The sequence below is a fragment of the Halyomorpha halys genome, unplaced genomic scaffold (assembly GCF_000696795.3).
Source record: "Halyomorpha halys isolate HHAL.00 unplaced genomic scaffold, Hhal_1.1 Scaffold258.1, whole genome shotgun sequence".
Taxonomy (NCBI): domain Eukaryota; kingdom Metazoa; phylum Arthropoda; class Insecta; order Hemiptera; family Pentatomidae; genus Halyomorpha; species Halyomorpha halys.
The window spans coordinates 691,251-716,327 of record NW_027108186.1 but is presented as its reverse complement, the minus strand read 5'-3'; the positions used below and the strand labels follow the sequence as shown (position 1 = coordinate 716,327).

The following is a 25,077-nucleotide window of genomic DNA, read 5'->3' as shown; positions in this document are numbered from 1 at the left end:
ATTGAAGTAAATTTTTATTTAAGAACAATCGACAGTACTATTTTATTTTATATGCATATTTCTAACACGAATATTTTTTAGTATGTTAAGCTTATTTTGCTTATAAGGCTATGGGATCACCGATTTAAATGAAACTTTATTTGGTGATACTAGTTCGAGAAAAATAATATTTTAAATAATTTAAGACCTTTTTTGTACTAACTTATACCACTTTTAATTTGCATGTATTTAATGGTTATTATATACCAATCAATTTGTTCTATATTTTTTTGTTTAGAATAAGGATAAAATATTGTTTATTGTATTAAGTAAGTTTAATTGCAAATTTTATTTTTTGATTACTATAAAAATTCGTATTTAGTGGTTTTATAAGGTACGAAAAACGAATATATCTGTTTTTCTCCAAAAAAAAAAATTTTGTTTCACGTAGCTAAGTTTTTTGTTCTAAATTAATTTAATACTGGGCGGTTATCATGACATTGTAAAGGTTATAATATCCCAATCAATTTTTATTCGGAGGTAGAAAAACAGAAACGTAGTAGAAGCATAGGGCCCTCTAACCTGTACGAGATGGAACAAACTATAACTATGATATAAAATAAAATTTATTAAATTTTATTTTTTTAGATTTATTTTTATGATTTAACAAAATTATCTTTTTCTGAAACTGTTTATTATCACATAAAATCAAAAAGATATTCGTGTGGTTTGAAAGGACGGAGATTCAGCTTTCCAACAACTGTAGTTACGTTGGATTTGGATAACATTGTGAGGAGATATAAATTTGTAAATGCGGGACAACGGAAGAAATAAAAATCAAGACCAAAAATTTCTAATTTTTGATTTATACGAAAATTCGTATTCAAAGGTTTCAAGAGATATAAAATAAAATTAATCTGACTTTTTGTTTTCGTAATACTTTTTACTCTTGAACTCATTTAATACAATAAACAATATTTGTTCTTATTTTACTCTGGAACATACAACACATCATTTTTTTTTTTTTAATTTTACTTTTATTGGCTTATAATAAAATGTAGCCAAAACAGTGTTTGACCCTATCAGTGTTACTAGCGGCTATATTTTAGCGTATAATTAATTATATTAAGCTTAATGTTTAATTACGTTTCGGCCAGGATATTTAGCCTTCTTCAGGGCTAAGAATAAAGAACAAGATAATAACCAATGAATAAAAAATATATATAGAATATAGAAATATATAAGAATATAGAATAGCCTTGATGAAGGCTAAAAATCCTGGCCGAAACGTTGGCATTGTTAAATAGTTTTTTTTTTCAATTTATTTTGTGTTATTCTCAGACCGCACCCGCAACCATCTTCTCATATATATTATTCACGGTCAACTATCTTCTTTTCATCATTATATACAATGTAGTATTTTATGTGATGTTAAAAAAAAATTTTTTTTTAGTTTTTATAGATTTTTTCTGTAGTTTTTTTTTAAGTACCTCGTACCTTATGTACTTAAGGCGACCAAAATCTATTTTGGGTTCAAGTACTGCTCGGCATGTTATCAATTTTTATCATATCTCTTGCATCATACCCGGAATGAAGTGGTCCGGATTCAGTCGAATTTGTAAACTGGAATAGTGCTGACATCCCTTCCGTATTTCCGTAAGTCTGTAAACTTGTTAAAAGGAGAGAAAAAAAAGCGTGACTATCGTAGGAAAATGTGGGGAAAAGCGGTGAAGGTTTTGGACTGGGTATTGCGGAGGGAGGGTGGGGTGGGGCGCCGATCGATGGTCGCAGTCCGGGGCGAGATGTTCACGACGCTCGAGAAACTGGGCCTTCTCCTGGCCGGCATCGTCGTCTACAAGCTGGGCCGGAGCCTCGCCTCCATCGGCTACTACCTCCTCGCCCCCTTGGTCAACCTCAACGTAGACTTCACGCAGAAGGGCCAATGGGCAGGTAATTCACATTAAAAAATATATAATAATAATTATTTTCTAGCATATCAGTAAAATTATTGCATACCGGCTTCATCATACATCCCTTAGCGTATCTCACTCACTAATTAATTAAATTTGCCACATAATCCAGGCAATATATCAAGGAGTCTTCCTTTTTTCAAACTAAAATTAAAATTAGAATTTCTATTTTTTGTCAAACTAGATATTTACAACATTACAACTACAATTACAATACCTTTCAATAAAATATTTATTACCTTGGTTTATTATTATTTTTTCAAGAGATATGGATTGCTTTTATTATTTAAAAAAAATATTTGTTTATCTAAAAAGGTGATTTTATATAAATAATAATATATAGTAATTTTTTTTTCTTCCTCTCCTCTTGTACTTATTTTTCGAAATATTTTTTTCATAAGATGTCCATTGCTTTTATTATTTTATGTTTTCTTTCAAATAGTGCTTACATTAACATAATAAATAGTACTTATAACAACGATATCCTGTATGTATAACACAACAAAACAAAAATTTTAACAGCTTAATCTTCTGCTTAAAAAAATATTTCTAACGTTCATTTTAATTTTATTTTCTTTATAATTTTTTTTTTTCCTTTTTCACACTTGTGCTTATTTTTTTAAACAGTTCTTAAATTATTATTATATTTAGAATAATTAAGTTATTCATTTTTTTTTTCAACTTAATACACATAAAAATACGAGAAATAATCATTTTTATATTATTTCTCTTACTGATCATGACATTAATCGTATTTCAACGTTATCGACTTAAATCTTCAAAAATATATATTAACTGAAATTTCAAAAAATTTAGAATACTAGTGGTAAATAAAATTGTGGGAGATGACACTGCTGAAATACTGAGTTTGTTTATTTACCCTCTGTCAGAATTGTTTTTACCAACTATTGAACTAATATTAACTGCGGTGAATTAATAATAATTAAATTAATAACTGTTTTTTCAATTATGAATTATATTTTAATGGGTGTAAAAATGTATATTATTGAAAAATATAATGAACTTTATAAAAACTTAACTTAATTAAATTATCCTAACTAAATTAATTGATAAAACAATACACATTTATGTAATTTTAGATGTGTTATTATTATTAGAAGAAGAAGAAAATATTTTATTTAAAGCTTAACAAGATTAAAAATATTAACACACAAAAAATAATGAAAGATGATCCTTTTACAATCTTTAGGGATTTATTTAATCAACTATCATATATCACAAAATAGGATGAAATTCTCATTCGCATATCTGATTTGATGTAATATATTATAAACCAATTTTTCCGCATTCCATATTTAAATAAATATTGATTTAATTACAATCGGAAACATGATTATCATTAAATTATATCAAGTGATAATTTAAATTACATTCACAATTTATGTTTAAAATTATCTCCTTATTCCTTTTGAAGAATTATTTTAAAAAAAATTAAATTATTTAAATTTTTTTTTTGTTTATATATAGTAAGTTGTTACACTAATTTATCATTACTTAGTCAAATCAAGACTTTATCTGAAGGTATATTCCAAATGTACTTCTTCTTTTTTTTTTTTTTTTTTAACAATAAAAAGATTAGACCTAAGTAAATAAATGTTTATTTAGAATATTTTTTGTTCTTTAAGCTAATAGATACAATTGAGATTTATCGGTTCAGGCTTTGATTAACGAAAGAAACTTGAAAAAGTAGTTCCTAATGTTATCATTTAAACTAATATTAGTTGAATAAAATACCCGAGGAAAAATGTGAAATAATCATACTAACAGAAAGATTATTACACAATTAATTATTGCATTTTTTACGTACATAAGATTACGTTTATATAAAGATTTCCTCAACCTTACCGTGTGAAGGTTATAAAATAAAAAATATAACTAAATATACATATACAATTTAAATTAAAAATCATTTACGAACAATTGAAGATTGAAAGGAAATCCCACTGTAATAATAAATACGTTTGTTAAATTGATTATGCACGAATTATATGATTTTCAGGTTACTGAAAGTTTCCACAATTACTTTATGTTGAAAAAGCAATAGAAAAAAAATGTGAAAAATAACAATAGTATTAAATTATAAACAATTATACATGTGGGTAAGAGGAATAGTGTTACAAAGAATTATAATAGTAAATTTATAGGGTAATGTATTATTTTCTGGGTATCATCTATACAAGACTTTCCTATGGCAGTATTTAATTCTGAATTAAGAATCTACAAAGCTTAGGCTGTTCAGCATGATACATCTAAGCAATTCAAAAGAATTGGAGTTATTATGAGTTTCAAAATGAAGTATCTCCAATAAAGTGTCCAATAAATAAAAGGATGAAGGCGGTGAATGAAAATTAAGTAAAATAAAACATGCCAAAAGGTGAACAAATAATGAAAGACGAACCAACTGAAATTTCATATTAAATCTGATTTATACTTCACTAACGCCTGTAGAACAGATTCAATACTTAGGACTCCATCTTGACAAGACCTACTTGGTATCCACATCCACGACTGAAACGACAAGAAACTGCTCGTAGATTCCGATTACTACAACACCTACTCGACAAACGTTCTAAACTTCCCATTCACTACAAAAAAATAGTATACACTACGATAATCAGACCAATTTGGACATATGGAATTGAGCTCTGGAGCTCTACCAAACCATCAAATTCCTCCCGCATCCAATCCTTACAATCCAAAATCCTACGTAAAATCTTTGATGCTCCTTATTATGTTACAAATAAACTCATCCACAAAGACCTTAACACCCCATTCGTTGCAGATTTGACCCAAAACAGATATACGTCTTTTCATTCCAAATTCCTTACCCATTCTAACCCATTAATTCTTAATCTCTCATCCTTAACAATCCCTGATAATCCACCGAGGCGTCTGAAAAGAAGATGGCCACGGGACCTTCTAATTTAAATTAATGCTTGAAGTACCACCAAGTGGTGGTTCCTTCCCAAGATTTTCAATTGTAAATGAAACATACAACATATTTACTTATTGTATTTATTATTTGTACAGTTGTAAATAACATTAAATAAATAAATAAAAACATCTGATTTACATCCGACACCTTCCAGTATTCAAACCTTACAATTAAAAATTCTTCGTAAAATACTGCTAAATATGTAACAAATAAAATTATCTGCAATGTTCTTTAAGGATAAAATGTTGCACGTGAAATTATTTCTTCACAGGTCCACTGTCTAGCCATAAATTATTGAATTTTTATTATTGAGTAAATCTCAATTAATATATGTATATATATTTTATGTGTAGTTCGAACTGATTAATACTGGTGAGTTTTATTGGGCAAAAAAGGGTGCATTTTTAAAAAATATTTATCACTAACATTTTTATTAGTATTAGTCGGTTAATACGATTTAAAACATCAAAGATGATTCTACAAACTCGTTGTAACCATTGGGTGGAGGACGACACAAAAATAACGTAGAAATATAACATACTATACAAACAAAAATACAGCCAACTTTTTTGAAGTTTAATCACAGCAGTAAACTTTGGTTCCGTTTATACTAAATATTTTTTTTTTTTTTTAATATCGGTTTAACTATACCTATTATAAAAAGTGTTGATTTAAAAAAAAAAAAAACTTTTTGTTTATAATTTCAAGTTTATAATGATTTTCTTTTAGTTATTAATAAGTTTAGTAAACTATTTCATTGAGAAACGAATGCTGCATAAAGAATATTGTTGACAGAAATAACGCCACGTACATACACTTACATATAATTTTTTTTTCTCTAATAAATCAATTAATTAATTCTAATTTATAGATTTTTAACAATTTTAAGATTATGGTAATGTAATTATAATTAATTGATCTTTATATATTTGGCATTATTTATTAACATTAAACTTCATTGATTTATGGAAACACTATTATACTGTTTTATAATAATAAAATAATGATAAATATGACATTAAATATATACAAACCTTTTAGAAAAATATTTATTGCTCATAAGCCAACTTCTGAAACGCTTCATCACTATGACTGCCTTCAAATCGTTTTCTAAAAGTAAAGAGGACATAAAGGAGCCCCTTCGCAATACTTTCTCTTACTTTCTTCTTCGTATTTGAAAGAAAAATGGGAACAAATGGAATAAAGAAATAGTGATATTTTATATACAAATAACAATTTGGTATTATTTAGATCTGTACGATATAGTTTCGGCTGTATTTGATAAGAAGTGTTAAAAGGAAGTAACTGACGGAAGTAGAAAATGCTAATAAACGTTATCGGTTGAACGAATATGTTATTCGATTTTTTATACAAAGTTTAGGTTGTATATGGTACATAGGCTTATTAAAAAAAATAAATAAAGTAAATTAATTCTATATGTATATGTAGTTGACAGTAAAAATTTAAATATTTGAAGATGGTCAGGGTTGCGGTAAAAAAAAAAAAAAAAAAATAGTTTAAAACTATTTTAATGTCCGACGTTTCGCCCCACTTTGCAGGACTTCATGAGTGCTAAAAAGATAAAAAAAAAAACTCAAAAAGAATATTACAACAATAAGGTAATTTAAGCTAGGATAAATATTATGTAAAAATAAAGTGATAAGAAATTACATATAAATAAAAGGAAGAAAGACATAAAATAGTATCAGTATAAAATAAACTTAAATAAACAATGATAAGAATAAAAAATAAGTAACAATGGCAAGAGTAAAAATTTTAAAAAATACGTAAAATATACAGTTAAAAAAGTACCGGGAACAATACGGGAAAAAGAGGGGAAAAAATAAAGTAAAGATTAAATAAACGTCTTGAAAGAATATTAAATTATTGTTATTTATATTTATTCTTTCAAGACGTTTATTTAATCTTTTCTGTTTTTTTTCCTCTTTTTCCAGTATTGTTTTTTTGTTTTACGTACGTCTCCTGTACTTTTTTAACTGTATATTTTACGTATTTTTTAAAATTTTTACTCTTGCCATTGTTAACTTATTTTTTATTCTTATCATTGTTTATTTTATACTGATACTATTTTATGTCTTCCTTCCTTTTATTTATATGTAATTTCTTATCACTTTATTTTTACATAACATTTATCCTAGCTTAAATTACCTCATTGTATCTTATTGTTGTAATATTTTCAGTTTTGTTTTGTATCTTTTTAGCCCTGATGAAGCCCTGCAAAGTGGGGCGAAACGTCGGACATTAAAATAGTTTTACAATTTTTGTTTTGTTTTTTTACCTCAGCCCTGACCATCTTCAAATATTTAACTTAATTCTATCTCCCTTAATTCGTTATCTTCTAACAACTTTCTCAAAGTCACTATTAGCATTTTCTGTGCATAGCCAATTCTTTGAATTGAAATTCATTTTTATAGACTAATTCATATATTAAAATATTTTAATATATGGCAGTTGAGAGCCTACCTTCTACGCCACAACCCCTGATGAAGACCGGAAACTCAGGTCGAAACGTCGGCATAAAATAAATAAATATGGTTTTGTTTATTTATGTTGTTCTTTGCTGACCGCACCCCCCGACAAACTTCTCCAATCATTAAAATATTTTATATAGTGACAACTATTTTTACGAATCAACGTTTCGCCCCACGTTGCAGGGCTTCGTCAGGGCTGTTTTGACAGAAGTCAAAGTCAGAGTGACATAAAATATTTTATGTTTAAAAATCGTACTAAATAACTTGCTGAATAAATATGTTGAATTCTGTTTTTTTTTATTATTATTATTATTATTATTTTCGAAATAGACTTCATAAACCATATTATAGGATTTTCAATTCGGCAAGAGATAAATAAATGATGAGTTTTTAAAAATAAAATTTTAATATATGCATTTCTCAAAAGTAAAGTAATTTTGGAAAATTAAAATTCTACAATTGTAAATTTTTCAGTTTATTTATAATTTTAATTTTTTCCGTTTCAAATAGATATTACATACAACATTTTCAATAAAAACTTACCAACCCCACAATAATTTTTTAATAATCATCTTCCAAAAAGTAGATAGATCGACTTTGAACAGAAAACTCCTCAAATAATAAATTTTACATGGGCATTAATATTAAGTTCGATGAAATAATATTAATAAAGTTAATAACAGATTTTTCTATTGTATTTTTTAAAAATAGATATGAACGTATGTATTATTAAAAGATATGAACTTTGAAAACACGTAACAATTAGGAAAAATTAATTAATTTGTTTAAATAAATTTAAATGTTTTAAATTAATTAAAAATACATTCACATTTAGGCACTTTTAGATGTGTTGGCATTTTTTTTATTACTATCACTTATATTATATTTTTGCAATATAAAGAACTCTATCTGGTACATCCGTTATATTCCTCCTTTCTATTGTTGTAGTTTCACCGAATTTCAACCCAATTGTTGGGACTGTGGCATGGATCGTATCATTATTTTGTTGAATGTTCATATAAAAAAAATTTGATATATGATCAACAATCGGACCCTAGAGGGGTTACAAAAAATAAACAATAAATTAATTTTATTAGATAAAGTAGACCTAACAATATTGAGAAATGAGGTGAAATTCACAACTTTGTTTTGATAATTTGTTAACTAAAATAAAATATTATTCTTGCTGTCTATATTCCTAAGAAAATCGATTTAGTAAAAGTAATGCCGAATTCCATTTAAAAAAAAAGTAATTAACAATAAATTAAATAACACCTTTTTTTTATAAAATATATGGTAATGAAGTTATACCATTTTTTTTTTATTAAAAGACCGTTGATTTAAACCAAAATATGGGAGAAAGTCACAATAAATAATTTTATTAATTTTTTATCGGCTGGTTGCCAAGCAATGAATAAAATATTTTTTATTTTCACTTATATTATTATTGATTTTTTCATCCCTCCACTGTTAAGGAATCTCCTAAGCTAATTTGCGCTGTGTATGTCTATATTTTATATTTTTAAACTGTTAAAAACCTTCATTTTTTTTTTAAGTTTATTTTTACGAACATGGAATCCTCATACAAAACTGAAAAGACAGGAAACTGCTCGTCGACTATTACAACATTTATTAGACAAACGGTCTACACTTCCAATCCATTACAAAATACTGATCTACTTGATTGTAATAAGACCTATCTGGATATACGGAGTTGATATTTGGGGCTCCACTAAACCATCGAATTCCTCTCGTATCCAATCTTTACAGTCCAAAATCCTTCGTAAAATCCTTAATACTCCTTACTCTGCCGCAAATTAAGTCATCCATCAGGGCCTCAATATTCCATATGTACGCAATTTGGGCAGGACCAGATACCAATCCTTTCATGATAAAATTCCTAACCACCCAAACCCACTTGTTTCTAACCTGGATTCTCCTTCAATACTAGATAATCCTCCTAGGTGTTTAAAAAGAAGATGGCCCCGAGATCCTCTCTAGTAATGTAATTGGAGTTCTATCAATGGGTACATTATCCACATGTTATTTTATATCCAATTTTACTTGTTGTATATAATTTTATACTATTGTAAATAATAATAAATGAAATTTAAAAACTAAAAAAAAAGTGTTTATTTTTATAAATCGACTTTTTTTTTTTAACCTCAAGTTTTAATTTATTACTCATATTTTTTTTGGAATTCGCAGATAGGCCTGGAATCCGCATTTAACTATTACCTTATTGTAAGGGATTCATCGGTCTTAAGTTGTTTACTAACAAGATGTTTACAGTTTATAATGGATGGTCATTAGAAATCTATTTCTTGTCTATTCCTGTTTCTTCTTCAATCCACAGATAACATTTTAGTTGACCTTGAACTTAAGCAATAATATCTCGCAATTTCGAAAAATTAACAATAAGATTCTTAAACAAAAAAACAATTAACGTATAATTCCAGATACTTCTTGTCTAATCATCGTATTCTAGGATACGACTATAGTATTTTATCACTTCAAGAATTCTTTTAAGATGTCTTTAGAATAAACTCATTTTCTTTTTTTTTTTTTTATGTCTAATATAAATGTTTTTCGGACTTAGGAGGTCTTAAAGCTTAAGTAATGTGGTGTTATTTTATGAGTTTATGCAAGAAATATTTTTATGGCATTCTGGAAAAGCATGAGTCAAATAATCAACCATAAGCTTCTGCCAAAAGCTAAGTTTCATTCGAAAAGTAGGAGATCGAATGTCTTAATTTTATTGGTTGAACTCATTCATTATCATTTTTTTCCTGCTTCTAAAACCATTTCTCTTCATTTTTCCAAGTATTCTACCATTAAACTGACTTTGCCGATTAAAATCTATGGAAAGCACATTCTGCTCCAATTAATCGGAAGGATCCTACCCGGACATGTCAACACAGACTTCAAATATTTTTTTTAAAATAAAAGAACTATTTTGCTGTGAAAGTGTAAATTGTTTACTGTTCGGTAATTTAAGTCAACAAACCATGTATCCTTTATTTTTTAATTATCATATCAATAAAATACATGCAAAGTTTCGTTATCCAAAAATTGTTTAAAAAAAAAAAAATCATAATTAAGGGTTAATGCTAAAGACACAGGGTCAGGAGACAAACAAGTCATTAAAAGTTATTCTATTTAAAACAAATACATTAAACTGGCAGCTATTACAATGTAGTCTATGATGTTAATTTAAAAAAAATATTTTATTTATTTATTTATTTATTGATATTTACAACTGTATAAAAAAAATACAACAACTAAATTTGATCATAATGACATAATGATATGATACAGGATGTACAGAAACTACCCAGTAGTAGAACTCTATTCAGAAAAACAGTTTACAATATAAGGTCACGAGGCCATCTTCTTTTCAGGCGCCTCGGAGGATTGCCAGGAATGGAAGAGGAAGCAAGATTAGAAACTAGTGGGTTGGGTGGTTAGGGAGTTTATTATGGAAGGAATAATATCGGGTTCGGGCTAGATCTGTTACATAAGGAACATTTAGGTCTTTATGGATGGTTTTATTAGTAACAAAATTAGGAGCATTGAGGATTTTACGAAGGGTTTTGGATTGTAAAGATTAATTTAAAATTAAAAATTGTTTTCACTAAATTGTATACAATTGTAATTTTAAACTCAACGGATATTGGAAAAAGTCAGAATTTTGTTACTGATACCTTGTAATTTATACATAGATTTTTCCATCAAATCATAATTTGAAATTTATCATTCAATTCAATATATTTTTATTATATATTGCCTTTATCGATATCCATTCGAAAACTGTTTTTTAACTGGGATTAAATTTACTATTATAAGTAAATATTTACAAATATACAAAACTAAGTTATATCAGACGTTCTTTGTTTCATACATTTTAAAACTTTTCTGGTAGATTAGAAAACACTTCTAATGACTGGTATTATGAGTCTAATTATCATAAGAAAACTTTAAAATGGATGAATTAACTTATCAGTTGTCTTTCGCAATTAGAAAATAGATCCAAAATTTTTTCTCTATACTTTATTTTGTTAAAATTTAATTTACATATCTCTGTAAACATGGTGCGAATGAGTTCTCTTAGCTCTATTACTAATGACAGAATGTAATACTACATAATATAAATTATCTTAATGTTATTGTTACGTCTTTACTGTTAAACTCTCGTCATGATAGGCAAATGTTTAATTATTTGTTAAACCATTATCTTAATTGTTGAATATTTCAACCTAAATATGTTTATTGTTTTATTGAACTTGTAATTTAGAATATTAGTCAATTAAAAATAGTTGAATATTTATTAGATTGTATATTTAGATTCTATTACCTTTTTTCAGCTTTTTTTTTTTTCCTTTACGTCTTATTTATACTCCTTCAATGTCAAAGTTATGTCCTTATCCTCGGAGAAAAAAAGGCTATTTTATTAGGTTTTTTTTCTTGTTGTGAATGTCATTTTTATGTTGAAACATTCGATTGAATGATGGTGTCTTTGAAGAGTCAGTTTCACTTACATACGTACAACATAGTGTACAGGGACAATTTATTAATTTTTATATTAAAATCAATTAATGTAAATAATTTTTTTTATGTAACTAAAGAAAATAGTCAACTTATTTGGTATGTATTTTGTTCACCACAATATTTGTTTGAAAATTCAACCAGGGAATTTTCAGAATGTATGTCGTCTTTATAATACACAAGTTTATCATTTATTTATTATTTATTTATAAAAATTGAAAATTGTAAGTCATATGTATTAATATAGGATTCATGGGACTTTGAAAACGTGTATATACGCTAAAAATTCAAATTTCAAATTATTCACAATCCTTATAATTCCTTCCCTATACCATATTCTATGACTGTTCAAGTGAAAATTCATGACTATTTAAAAAAAATCTAATTATTTTAATTATAATTATTAATATTAAACAATTTTTTTTGGTACAAATTTTTGTATTTGAGCTAGGCTGGTCACATGCATTAAATCAAAGAACAACTAGCAAGTCTTGGCCATTTGGAGTAAGAGGACAATAAGTAACACTCTTTATAATAAGTAATACTCGAATTTATTCATGATTATATAAATTTAAGTAAGTTAGAGAATATCTTAATTATCAATACTTTCAAATATTGTGGATATAATAATGATTTTTACAGTTATTATTTAATAAATCCCACCAAATCACATTTACCCTTCGTCGTAAACCTTCGTCTTGCCCTACAGTATCTTTTAATAATACTCCACTTATTTCTGTTGAACAGATCCGTTACTTAGGACTAAATCTGGACAAACGACTGACATGGAATCTTCATACAAGACTGAAAACTCAGGAAACTGCTCGTCGATTCCTACTATTACAACATTTACTAGACAAACGGTCTAAACTTCCAATCCATTACAAAATACTGATCTACATGATTGTAATAAGACCTATCCGGATATACGGAGTTGATCTTTGGGGCTCCACTAAACCATCGAATTCCTCTCGTATCCAATCTTCACAGTCCAAAATCCTTCTTAAAATCCTCAATGCTCCTTACTCTGTCGAGAATCAAGTCATCCATCAGGGCCTCAATATTCCATATGTAGCCAATTTGGGTAGGACCAGATACCAATCCTTTCATGATAAAATTCCTAACCACACAAACCCACTTGTTTCTAACCTGGATTCTCCTTCAATACCAGATAACCCCTTAGGTGTTTAAAAAGAAGATGGCCCCGAGATCCTCTCTAGTAATGTAATTGGAGTTCTATCAATGGGTACATTCTCCATATGTTATTTTTTATCCAATAGCAATTTTACTTGTTGTATTTAATTTTATACAATTGTAAATAATAATAAATGAAATTTAAAAACTAAAAAAAAAAAGGTTTATTTTTATAAATCGATTTTTTGTTTAACTTACAGCAAATTTACTTGATGTGTATATATGTATACAGTTGTAAATATCAATAAATAAATTATTAAAAAAAAAACTGTTACTATTTATTGTCTCGCACCCGTGAAATTGGTCGTTCGTACGTAATAGTATTTATTTGGTAAACTTTATAACAACCCATTAAATTTTTTTTCTATTGGGTACTCAGTTATTCTTACGAGGGTAGATAAGCCCCGTTTTAGATGAAACCACTTTAATAAAATCCTCTATGGTTTGAAAAAATCCAACACGAATCGAAGCATTTTAGAATACAATGCCATATGTATGGTAAATTATTTCAATTTTCTATTATAAAATGTTTTTAGAACATACTGTTAAGCTTTCAAGTTTACTTTGAGAGATTATCTACTCATGTAATGACAATTTCATGTTAACATCTACATACAATGAGTAGGTAACATAATTATGAGTATTATTGAGAATCATTTCCGTATTAATTATCTTAAACAATGAAAATTTAATTCGAAATTCCTCTTTACCTTGACATTCTCTTAAACACACAATAAAATTTTAAACGATAATAAACAGATAACGAAAAAGTGATGATTACTACTTTTTACATACGCATATTATATAGAATTTTATAATAATTTAATATTCCATACACATATAAGTGGTTAATAAAATCTCATTATTTTTATAGAATCAAAACTAAAAACATACAATATGATATATTTAATTATTTTTTTAAATGAATATTTAAGTGTTTTAATTCACTTATTATATGAAAATTCAGGAAAAAAAGGAAAGTCAATATTTTTTGTAAATTAAAATATAGTTATTTCTTAAAACGGCTCCAAGCATTTATATATATTTTTTTTCGGATTGCTTACTATATATTCTGAATGAATTGATCATAAGTGGTTATAAAATATAAAGCATAGGTGAACATATGGTGGTGCCCTTTGGAGAAAACACTGAAAAATTTATTTTTGTTTGAATAAACATAAGCATAAGCATAAGCACATAACCATAAGTTCTCTGACGCATAAGTTCTCCTCAGAAGTTCCCACGTTGTTTCTTTACAAGCACCTTTTGAGAGAAATGAAAAAAATAAAAAAAATCTTAATGCGAAGTCACTTTCTGAAAAAAGAAGACTATTGAATATTCCAATGTAAAAGCAATATCTTTTGAAATTAGTTTATTAGAAGAGAAATAAAAATTAATGCCGACTTTTTGAAACTCATACGACATTTAATAACCTAATTATTAAATACAAAGTAAAACAAATAAAATATGAATGTAAATAAATATATATATCAGAATATATATAAAATTTCAATTCTTTTGCTTAATTTATGATAATTAAAAAGTCATTCTATTTTAATTATCTACTTTATAAAAAAATTGTAATTTACATGTTATTGGTGTCATAAAAAAATAAATAAAATTACATAAAAATTATTGATTAAACCATCAGGATCCGCCGAATAAATCTTTATCTATTAGAAATTCAATTATTACGAATAATTATATTATTACATATCTCATTAAACAATAATTTTATATTTTATAAATTTATTTTACACAAGTGTTTATTTAAGATTTAAAATATGTTTAGAGAGGCATGGATAAATATGAACTCAGTTTGCCTTCACGCATTTTGTTATCGGTTATTATGAAATTGAGCATTATCAAAAGCAGTTTTTTATTTTAATTCCTAAGGCGAGTAAACAAACTATATCAGTTATAAAAATAGATATCCAGTGCATATTTCCTATCCAATACCAACTAGAAATAGAAAAATTTGTTAAACATTTTATTAACAATTTTAATTTTTATTGGCTATTATGAAATTTGGCATTTTAAATAACTATTTCTACCTATCTATATTAAGGCGAGTAAACAGCCGATATAAGTACTAAAAATAAAATAAAAATTTATTCAATTTTAGTCTCAAAATATTTTATTTTTCTTATAAGTCCGACGTTTCGGCCAATCCAGCCATCCTCAGGGACACCTTAATTCAATTTAGGTTAAAATACGATTTGGTTATTTATAATAACTCGATAAACAAAAGCAACGCATAATGAATCTACGAGCTTACATTTAACAACGTATTCAATCACTGTTTAATAAATGAAAATAAATCTAAAAACGAAAATAAATATATTTATTTAAATACTAAATAAAATAAAATAAATAAAAAATAAGTGCAATTTAGGTCCTAATAATATTGGGTTAGTTACGCATATATACTCGTATTTAAAGCCAAAGCAACTAGCATTAAATACATCTAAACACTAAAATAAAGATATTTATAGTGAATGCTTAAAAAATATAAATAAATAATTTAGTGGCTTACTGTTCAGATTTATATTATTTCTGCTGAAGACTTTGCTTTTATTCATTACATGTTACAGAATATGTAATAATTTTAAACTATTCTTTTATTTATAATCTTAACATTTTCTTGAGACTGGTAAATATTTTTTTAATAAATAAAATTTTATCTAATTTAGTCTCAAAACATTTTTATTACTATATACGTCCGACGTTTCGGCTAAATCCTCAATACATTTTTAGAACCAAAACATTTAATAAAACTACTTCATGCAGGCTATTCTACCAGGTTATTTATATCAGTCCTTAAATTACCCTAATTAGTCAATTTTTCACATTAAATTAAAAATTAAAATTATTTATCACATTCAACAGTAAAATTTATTACAACAATGTGACTTATGAAGGAATAAAATTTTTTTGAGACTAAAATGAATAAAATTTTATTTATTTAAAAAATATTAAACTGTTATGTTATAAGCGTATGATTCTCCACATACCTAAAAAAAAAATAATGAAGGGGATTTAGGTTAAAATAAAATATGGTTTATTATTTTTATGGTATTTTATAAAAAAAAAAAATCATAATGAAATTACAACCTTATATTTAAAAACTTGTTCAATCTTAATTTAATTAATAAAAATAATTCTAAAAACCAAATGAAGATATTTAGAATAAATGAAAAAGAAATTATAAAATAAGAAACTTGGTGTTATGATTTATATTATATCTACATAAGACCCTTGCCTCATTATTTAAATTAATGAGACTATCCGAATATTACACAATTATACTATTTTTAAACTGTTATAATATAAGCGTGTGATTTTCCATAATCCACTTATAAAAATATAAAAATTAAATAATAGAGATATAGGTTAAAATAAACTTTGGTTAGTTACGTTTATGATTTATTGATAAACATAAGAAACTCATATTAATCCTATAAGCTTACTTTCAAAAATATATTCAATTACAATTGAATTAATAAAATTAAGATGAAAACGAAAATTAAAATATTTATAATGAGCGCAAAAATATAAATAAATAAATGAGAAACTTATTGATTTATATTATTTTAAATTGTAAAATGTTTGATTAAGTTATGTAAATTAATGAGCATATTGGAATGTTGCACTATATATATTATTTTTAAACTTCTATGATATAAGCGTGTGATTTTGTATTATAACTTAAAAGAAACAGATAATTGTAATTTGGCTTTAAATAAAATTTCGTTATTAATGCGTATATGTTGATAAACAAACGAAACTCATATTAATCCTATAAGCTTACTTTTAAAAACATATTCAATCACAAATTAATTAATAAAAGTTAAGATAAAAACAAAAATAGAATTTTTTTTATTATTTCATTAAATAATTTTATTATTATTATTATTCAAATTTTATTATTTCATTATTCAGTTATTTATTATTTCATTATTTTTATTATCTTGTTATTAACTTTTATTATTCATCATTTCAGATTTAAACTTAATGAAATAAATTACAAAGCAAAAATGTTAAGATTTATGTTATAAGTACTTTTATTCATTGAGTCAATGAGCCTATCGGAATATTATACAATATTTCTGTTGTATATTATGTTTAAACTATTATGATCCGTGAACTTTTCTTAGCCACTCTCCAAAATAAATGTATAAATCAATAAAATATAAGTAATAATATAATTAAAAAATAATAGGGATTTAGGTTAAAATAAAACATTACAACATTAAATGTCATAACAATGCTTGGTAATACGAAAAAAAAGTCAAATTAAGTATGCCATCAGAAATAACCGCAAATACCTTCAAATGTTATGAGGTTCTTTCCCATTTCTTCAATTCAGTTGCGTTGTCACTTGACATTAAATTGTGGTTTCGAAAACTACAAATGTTTCGGTATTAAAAAAAAAAAAAACCTTTCATTCAACTAAAAGCTAATCATGTATTCATAAGGTTTTCAGAGTTTTTTTTTTTTTTTTTTTTCTATAAATTCGTCTCTTCCTAACATAGTATCTATTAATCGTTTGACTTCCGTGGTTGATTGTATTGTTGGAATTATTGATTAGGAATGCACTTTACAAAGCGATGGCTCAGCTGAAAACATTATTTTTAAAAACACGAAAACGCAATTGTGACCTCCCTGCTAAGCAAAATGTTTAGTCAAATTATTGTATGTTAGAATAGTAATTCCTTATAGAGTACAGAATTCTACTCTTTTCATGGGTTGTTAAGGTACACATTTATTTATTTTCAGATTATAATAAATAAAAAAATTTATTAGATTATGAAAACTTATCTTTAAAAATTTGGCGTGTTGGGTGCATCGCACAACTTCAACTTACTATCCTACTTAGAGTTGAGAACAATTCTTGCTCGTTTCAAAACGGAAATTTGTTTATGTGCGACAGAGATTCGTCCCCTAACTATATATTTTTTCTCATGAGAACTATTTTATACAAAGTCAATAAATATACACTTTTAGAAAATGACTATAAAAAAAGTCATTACAGACCCATCTCATTTAGACAAACCAAAGTTTTTTTTTAAAAAATGTTGATTTGTAACAACTCGTTGACTTAAAATTTAAGTTCTAAAAGGTTAGAGGTCTGCAGGTAAATCATATAAAGATCTGAGAAAGTCATATGCTCAACAGTCAGTTAAAATGTGTAACATAAAATTTGAAACTTATACAGTGTTTTAATTATCTCGTTTACCATCTGACTGATGTACTCAAAGTTTTAGTGTTGTTAATAGTCTGTGAGAGAACTACGATATAAATTAATATAGTTTCATGAAATGCAGCTAAGAACTAGTAAAGGAGTAACTATTGTTTAATAATATCGTAATTTATAAGTAAATAATTAAAAAAAAAAACCTAAATACATGAGAAATGCCGTGCGTATCGAAATACTTAACGTAAGATAAAATAAGAGTGAAATAGGGTTTATTTGAATCCCAGGAGTGATTTTTTTGTTACGTTTTTAAAAAAAAAAAATTACAGAAAAAACAATGAATGATTTCAAAAAGTATAACGTCCCCGCTGTATTTGAAAACATTATTTCCACTTAGCAACAAGAAATTTATATTTTTAGGAGGAATAATAACAGAAAAATATTTAAATAATCAGTTTTATTTCTCTAACATCTAATTTTGAGTATTCAAAATTCTACGACTTGGTGTTTAAGTTATATTTTGGTGAATTCTGTTCTAATTATAAAACTTTCAACGAGTATTTTGATGTTAAATTAAAATAATCAATGAATTTTTCATTATATATTCCATATCAATAATAATTCTAAACAGACCAATTGCATCGAGAACTACAAATGGAATTAATAGAAGACTTCATCAAAAATGGTTCATACAATTTTACTCCCAATTACCAGCAGTTAAAGCAGCAGTAACTTACGACTTGGGAAATCCAACCTCATCCCGAAGACTGAGGCCTAGACTGCAACAGGACATCCTGTTATAAATTCTATGTTTATCAATTTCTATTATTGTCATTACTAATAGTTTTATTTTCTATTTGTCTTTTTTTCTATTCGTCTTATTTTATCAAATTAACTTTTTTTACCTTATTAGAAGTCAATTATTATTTTTTTTAAATCTATGTCATTGTTTTTGTTATTAACTTTTCTTTTTTCTCTTCTTAAGAATTATTGTTGTGATCTATTTATTATATTTATATATAAAATCAATTTTATTATTCACAATTGTTCAATATTTATAGCGTTGTAAATTGTTAGGGCTATCTGTTGTAGGTGACTATGTCCCCCCCATAATTAATTGTTAAAAAAAAAAATCTTAATGTTATTAACTACGTAAGGTCCACCAGGCCGATCTGGTATTGAACAAAAAATAATAATTTTAAATGTTAAATTACTTTTATTATAAATCACACATGCTTAGTTAAGAGTTAAATTTTTTAATTTTATCTCAAAGTTGAAGAAATATTTATATTGCTGTTAATATTCTTTATACGATGTTTCCCAATATATGCAATTTTGTTCGTTTATTTCGTACTTAAAATTTTTTAAATTGGATATATATAGTTTTTTTTTTTCTAAATCTTTTAGTTATTTTGTATGGGGTACTTATTAAAAAAAACAAGTTTTCTATTTGTTTTGGAAAATTGTGAAAGTAAAAAAAAATTATAATACAAGCATTTTTTTAATCAATATTTTTGTTTCATTTTTTCTTTTCAATTACTCTTTTGATTCACTTTGCTTGATTGCACTACTAATGATTTAATTTGCTAAATATGAAATCTAAAGATAAATATGTGGAGAAGATGGCTGGGGGGTACGACCAGTAAATAAACAAAAAATTATTTATTCGTGCCGGAATAAAAAATATGAAAAAAATGAATGTACCATAGTCACCCCACTTTACAATATATTTACAATAATAATATTCTTTATTTGTTCTGGGACTGATCCCTTTATAATAATATTATTGGCGTCAAAATTATTCTTTAGAGTCTTAGAATAAAATACAAAATTTTCAAAATAAAAATGAAACGATAAACCATCGTATAATAATAATCATTAATTAGAAAAGGTAAAAAATTAAACAACAATAATTAACAGAATATATAAATAAAATATTAAAAAAAAAAAAATTAAAACATATACTTTAGTATATCATAAATCATAAGGTGACTTTTAATAAAAAAATGAAAAACTAAAAATAATAAACAAAAAGGTATAATTACTATTAATATACATATTTACAAGTTTAAACGAAAATCAGAATTATCATATTCAGAAGATAAATAAATAAAACAACAAAAAAGGTAAAAAAATTAAATTAAATAAATCCTCTAATACATCATAAATCTTAAGGTATATTCCAATAAAATGAAATAAACGGAAAACGAACGAAGTAGTGATGATTATATGAATATGTGTATACATGTTTATAGATTCTTTATAAATATTATAAACATCCAATAATATTTATATTGAATATTATCTCTTTCTCTCCATCTATCTTCATCGTACTTGGATCTTTTAATTGCTATTCTTCCAGAACTGGGTGGACAGAAGGTAATTGGTCTAAATGACTTCATTATCAACTTATTCGATCCGAAGATTTGACAACAATGAGGATTTATTCAAACGTTAAAGGTATTTGAAAAGCGCGAGACAATATATATGCAGGAACAGAGCAATAATATAATTTTGTTGGCTTATCCATGGATACGCAATTTGATACGCTGTCACTTCTATTGTGACGTAGAAGAGCGTGTTGCTAATAGATTTATCGATGATAGACCGCTTGAGGTTGTTCGCTCGGTCGAGCATGAAGCAGCCAACATCATCATTGTAATTAATCTCTATTTAACTGTATATAATTATGTTCCTAGTAAATTATGAATAGAAACAGAGCTGTTTGTTGCACTATCTTGAAAAAAAAATACGGTTGGTCAAAATTTTTTTCATTAAATTTGTAGAGAAGATGGTTGGAGTGAGGGGGGTGGGGGGAGGGTCCGGTCAGCAAATAAACCAAAAAATATTTATTCATTTCAATCTAAATTTCAGGTTTTCATCAGGGCTAAAAAAAAAAGTTATAACAAAAATCATTTAGAGAAATATAAAAATTAAAATAAATAGATAAACCAACAATATTTATTTATTTAGATAAAATTGATTGATCGGATGTCTCAATTTATAGAATCGATTTTTCACATTTTTTTGATTATATCAATAACGGTTCTAAAGTGATTAAACTCAGGGTATCAATGTACAACTGAATGTTTGTTGATATCAGATAGTTTTCATTAAAATATTTTACGCCATAAATGAAGAATGTTTAAAAAATCATTGTGTCAAGTACATTTTTTTAATTTTAAATAAATAACCAGGTCTCATTATTGGCTGTATCAAATAATGGATAAATACAAAATATTAAAATAATTCATAGATAACGAAAGGAGAAAAAAGGAAAAATATAGACACTTATGAATCGGAAAAAATCGAAACCCGCGATCTCTCCAGATTACAAGCGTATATTTACGACTTCGTTATATTATGTTATACTGTTGTATTCATTCCAGGCAAACATGTTAATATTCGTTATTTCTACTTGAAGAAACCTAAATATGTTTTTTTATAGCAACAGAAAAATAAAAATATTGTTTTCTTTCAAAATTTTCCTCCTTTATGTTTTAGATTTTTTTCTTAAAAAAAATAAAAATATATGGCAATTCAACACTTAATCCACCTATTTACTCAAAACATTGGGGACTTAAATATGGTGGTAAGTGAAGTTGCGATGCGCTTACTGCACCAGTTTTTTAATTAGAGTATTCATTAATATTAATTATTTAATTTCTATAAAACACAATCAAGAATGTTTCAGGTTCTCAAAAATTTAATCGTATGTTTTTATAATTTAACTTGTCGTCCATAAATTATCTGCCAGACCTACATTACCAAATTTACTTATAATTTGTATTTCTTATAATAAAAATTTAGATTAGCCCTTTTTACAAAACACGATATGTGACATGTTTGCATAATTTATTTAACAAACAAGATATATATAATTCTAAAAATATACACAAATTTTAAAAGAATTATCTATTATATAGGAATACGTCTTTACATTATTATCTTTAAATAGCTAAACCGTTTATAAGCAAGAGTGTCATAAGAGAGTTGAATATTATTTTTTTTTTTTTAAATCCATAATAATTTATGTAGGTTATATTTGTAATATTAAAATAGCCGTTATATATATTTTTTTATACTTTGCCCCTTTTTAAAGAAACGACGCCAATACATTTTGATAAATTTGAAATAGGATTGATAAGTACGCTGTGTAAGATAGCAACCTAATGTATTTAGGCAGCATATATGAATAAAGTATTTCTCTCTAACAAATACATTGTAGAGTATTTGAATTCCATAATACTTTCTCATAGATTCCTAACCTTTAAGTAAATCCATCATATTTAAAAGTAATGACACATAAATAATTGTGATACTATGCCGGTTATGAACTGAGCGTTTGATGTCCTTGGGAGAGAGTTGTACTTTCTCAACTCTCACCTGCCACTCTAGTGTCACCCCCTGGAGGTGGTGATAAAATTTTATACCGGGGTCGAATAAAACATTGACTAATAAAAAATTGCATTCAATTATTTATGATTGAAAAAATGTTTCACACGCAATAAACAATAATAATAAAGGAAGAAAATGCAGAAATGAATAATGGCCTATAGTTATTATATATTATTCTTTAATTAAGAATGGCCTTTACTTTCAAAGGAAAGTAATACGATCATGAGATATTCCGAATCTCAGTTTCCAATTATATATATGTATATTCCGATGAAATATACGTTTTAAGGTCCCCAGAGTTCGTATGACAAACTCTCGCGAAATGATATGTGTGTATGTGAACACCCTAGCTAAAAATGTAAATTTGCACAGAACTGAAATTACCTCTTTAAGATAGGTATAGGACTACACCTGAACAAGCGACTAACTAGGAATCCTCACACTTGACCAGGGATGGCCAACAAATCGATAGCGAAGCAAATTGGGGCGAGCGATGGCAAATCGCTCGTAATGTATGCGGTGAAATTCCGTGTAGCATGGACTTTGAAGCGATTGTAGAAGGCATAGCTTTCAAGCAATAGTTTCAGACATATTTCATATGGAATAAAAGTTATTAATTATCCATGTTCTTTTAATTCCCTTGAACGTGAGTTTTTTGGCCCTTTAAATAATTACTATTTTTTAAATCTGTATTTAAGTTCGATTTGTACTCAGCGATATATTAATAGAGTAGCACAAAGTAAGTCATATTTATTCATTCATGATACATCTTCCTTCCCCTCTCCCCCCCAAAAAAACGCGAAAGTGAATTATCAGTGATCACCTTTACTCTCCGTCGTAAACCTCTACCCTCCTGTCCTACAGTATCCTTTCTAAATACTCCACTAACGCCTGTTGAACAGATTCGATACTTAGGACTCCATCTTGACAAGAGCCTTACTTGAAATCCACACACAAGACTGAAACGACAAGAAACTGCTCGTAGATTCCGATTGCTACAACACTTACTTGACAAACGCTCTAAACTACCCATTCACTTCAAAAAATTAGTATACACTACGATAATCAGACCAATTTAGACATATGGAATTGAGCTCTGGGGCTCCACCAAACCATCAAATTCCTACCGCATCCAATCCATACAATCCAAAATCCTTGATGCTCCTTATTACGTTACAAATAAACTCATTCACAAAGGCATTAACATCCCATTCGTTGCAGATTTGGCCCAAAACAGATATGCGTCTTTTCATTCCAAACTCCTTAACCATCCTAACCCATTAATTCTTAATCTTTCATCCTTAACAATCCCTGATAATCCTCCGAGGCGTCTGAAAAGAAGATGGCCACGGGACCTTCTAATTTAAATAAATGTTTGAAGTACCACCAATGGGTGGTTCCTTCCCAAGATTTTAAAGTGTATATGAAACATACAACATATTTACTTATTTTATTATTTTGTACAATTGTAAATTACATTAAATAAATTTAAAAAAATATATATCAGCCATACTTTGCAGCTTTGTAACAACTTTTTCAAATTATGAATAAATATTACAACTTATACACTGCAGTTGATAAAACAATTAAATTGCACTTTAAGTTAGGAAACAAAATCTAATTTTTTAGGTAACGTATGTACGGAATGCTGCCATAAAAGTTGGATCTGGAATTTTATTTTCTTCATGAGCCTATATCTCGAAAACTTAATAAGTGATTTAAAAAATAGTTCTGAACGTATATATTTCTTATCTACCCATACTTCGCTGGAATGCTCCTTATATTGAAACACAGTGTATACACATAGTATACATTTCACACCCCTTTTTCCCCCTTAGACTAATCCTACAACAAGTTGATTTCGACACGCTTATAATTTAAAAAGCTGATCTTATATACAGAAAAGATGGCCACCTCTGCACTAGACTGAAGAGACTGAAACTGCTCGTCGATTCCTACTATTGAAACACTTACTAGACAAACGATCTAAACTTCCACCTAAACAAAAGACTCATTTATATGACTACAATAACGTATGCCTAGACTTACGGAGTTGTCATTGAAACCATCGAGTTCATCTCGTATCCATTCCTCACATTCCTTTTATAATTCGTAAAATCCTCAATGTTCCATATTTTGACTATTTAGCCAGAAACAGATACCAACACTTCCATAATAAACTTCCTAACCACTCAAACCCACTGGTGTCTAACCTGGCTTCTCCTGCATTACCTCATAATCCAGCTAGGCGTCCGAAAAGAAGATGGCCCTGAGATCATCCCTAGTAACGGTTTCGTAACGATCTTCTCTAGTCTTGGGTTCATCTCCTCTAGAAATGTTATTGAA

The 25,077-nt window shown here is 26.8% G+C and overlaps 1 protein-coding gene across 1 annotated transcript in view; it reads left to right on the top strand.

Moving 5' to 3' along the window:
* Positions 1 to 1,606: 1,606 nt before the first annotated feature.
* Positions 1,607 to 25,077, top strand: part of spidey (hydroxysteroid 17-beta dehydrogenase 12 spidey) — a gene marked incomplete in the record, with an annotated part of 62,792 nt that continues 39,321 nt past the window's right edge. Inside the window, 1 exon segment of the mRNA XM_067046577.1 lies at positions 1,607 to 1,929. Within this exon segment, the coding sequence (XP_066902678.1) occupies positions 1,692 to 1,929 (238 nt within the window).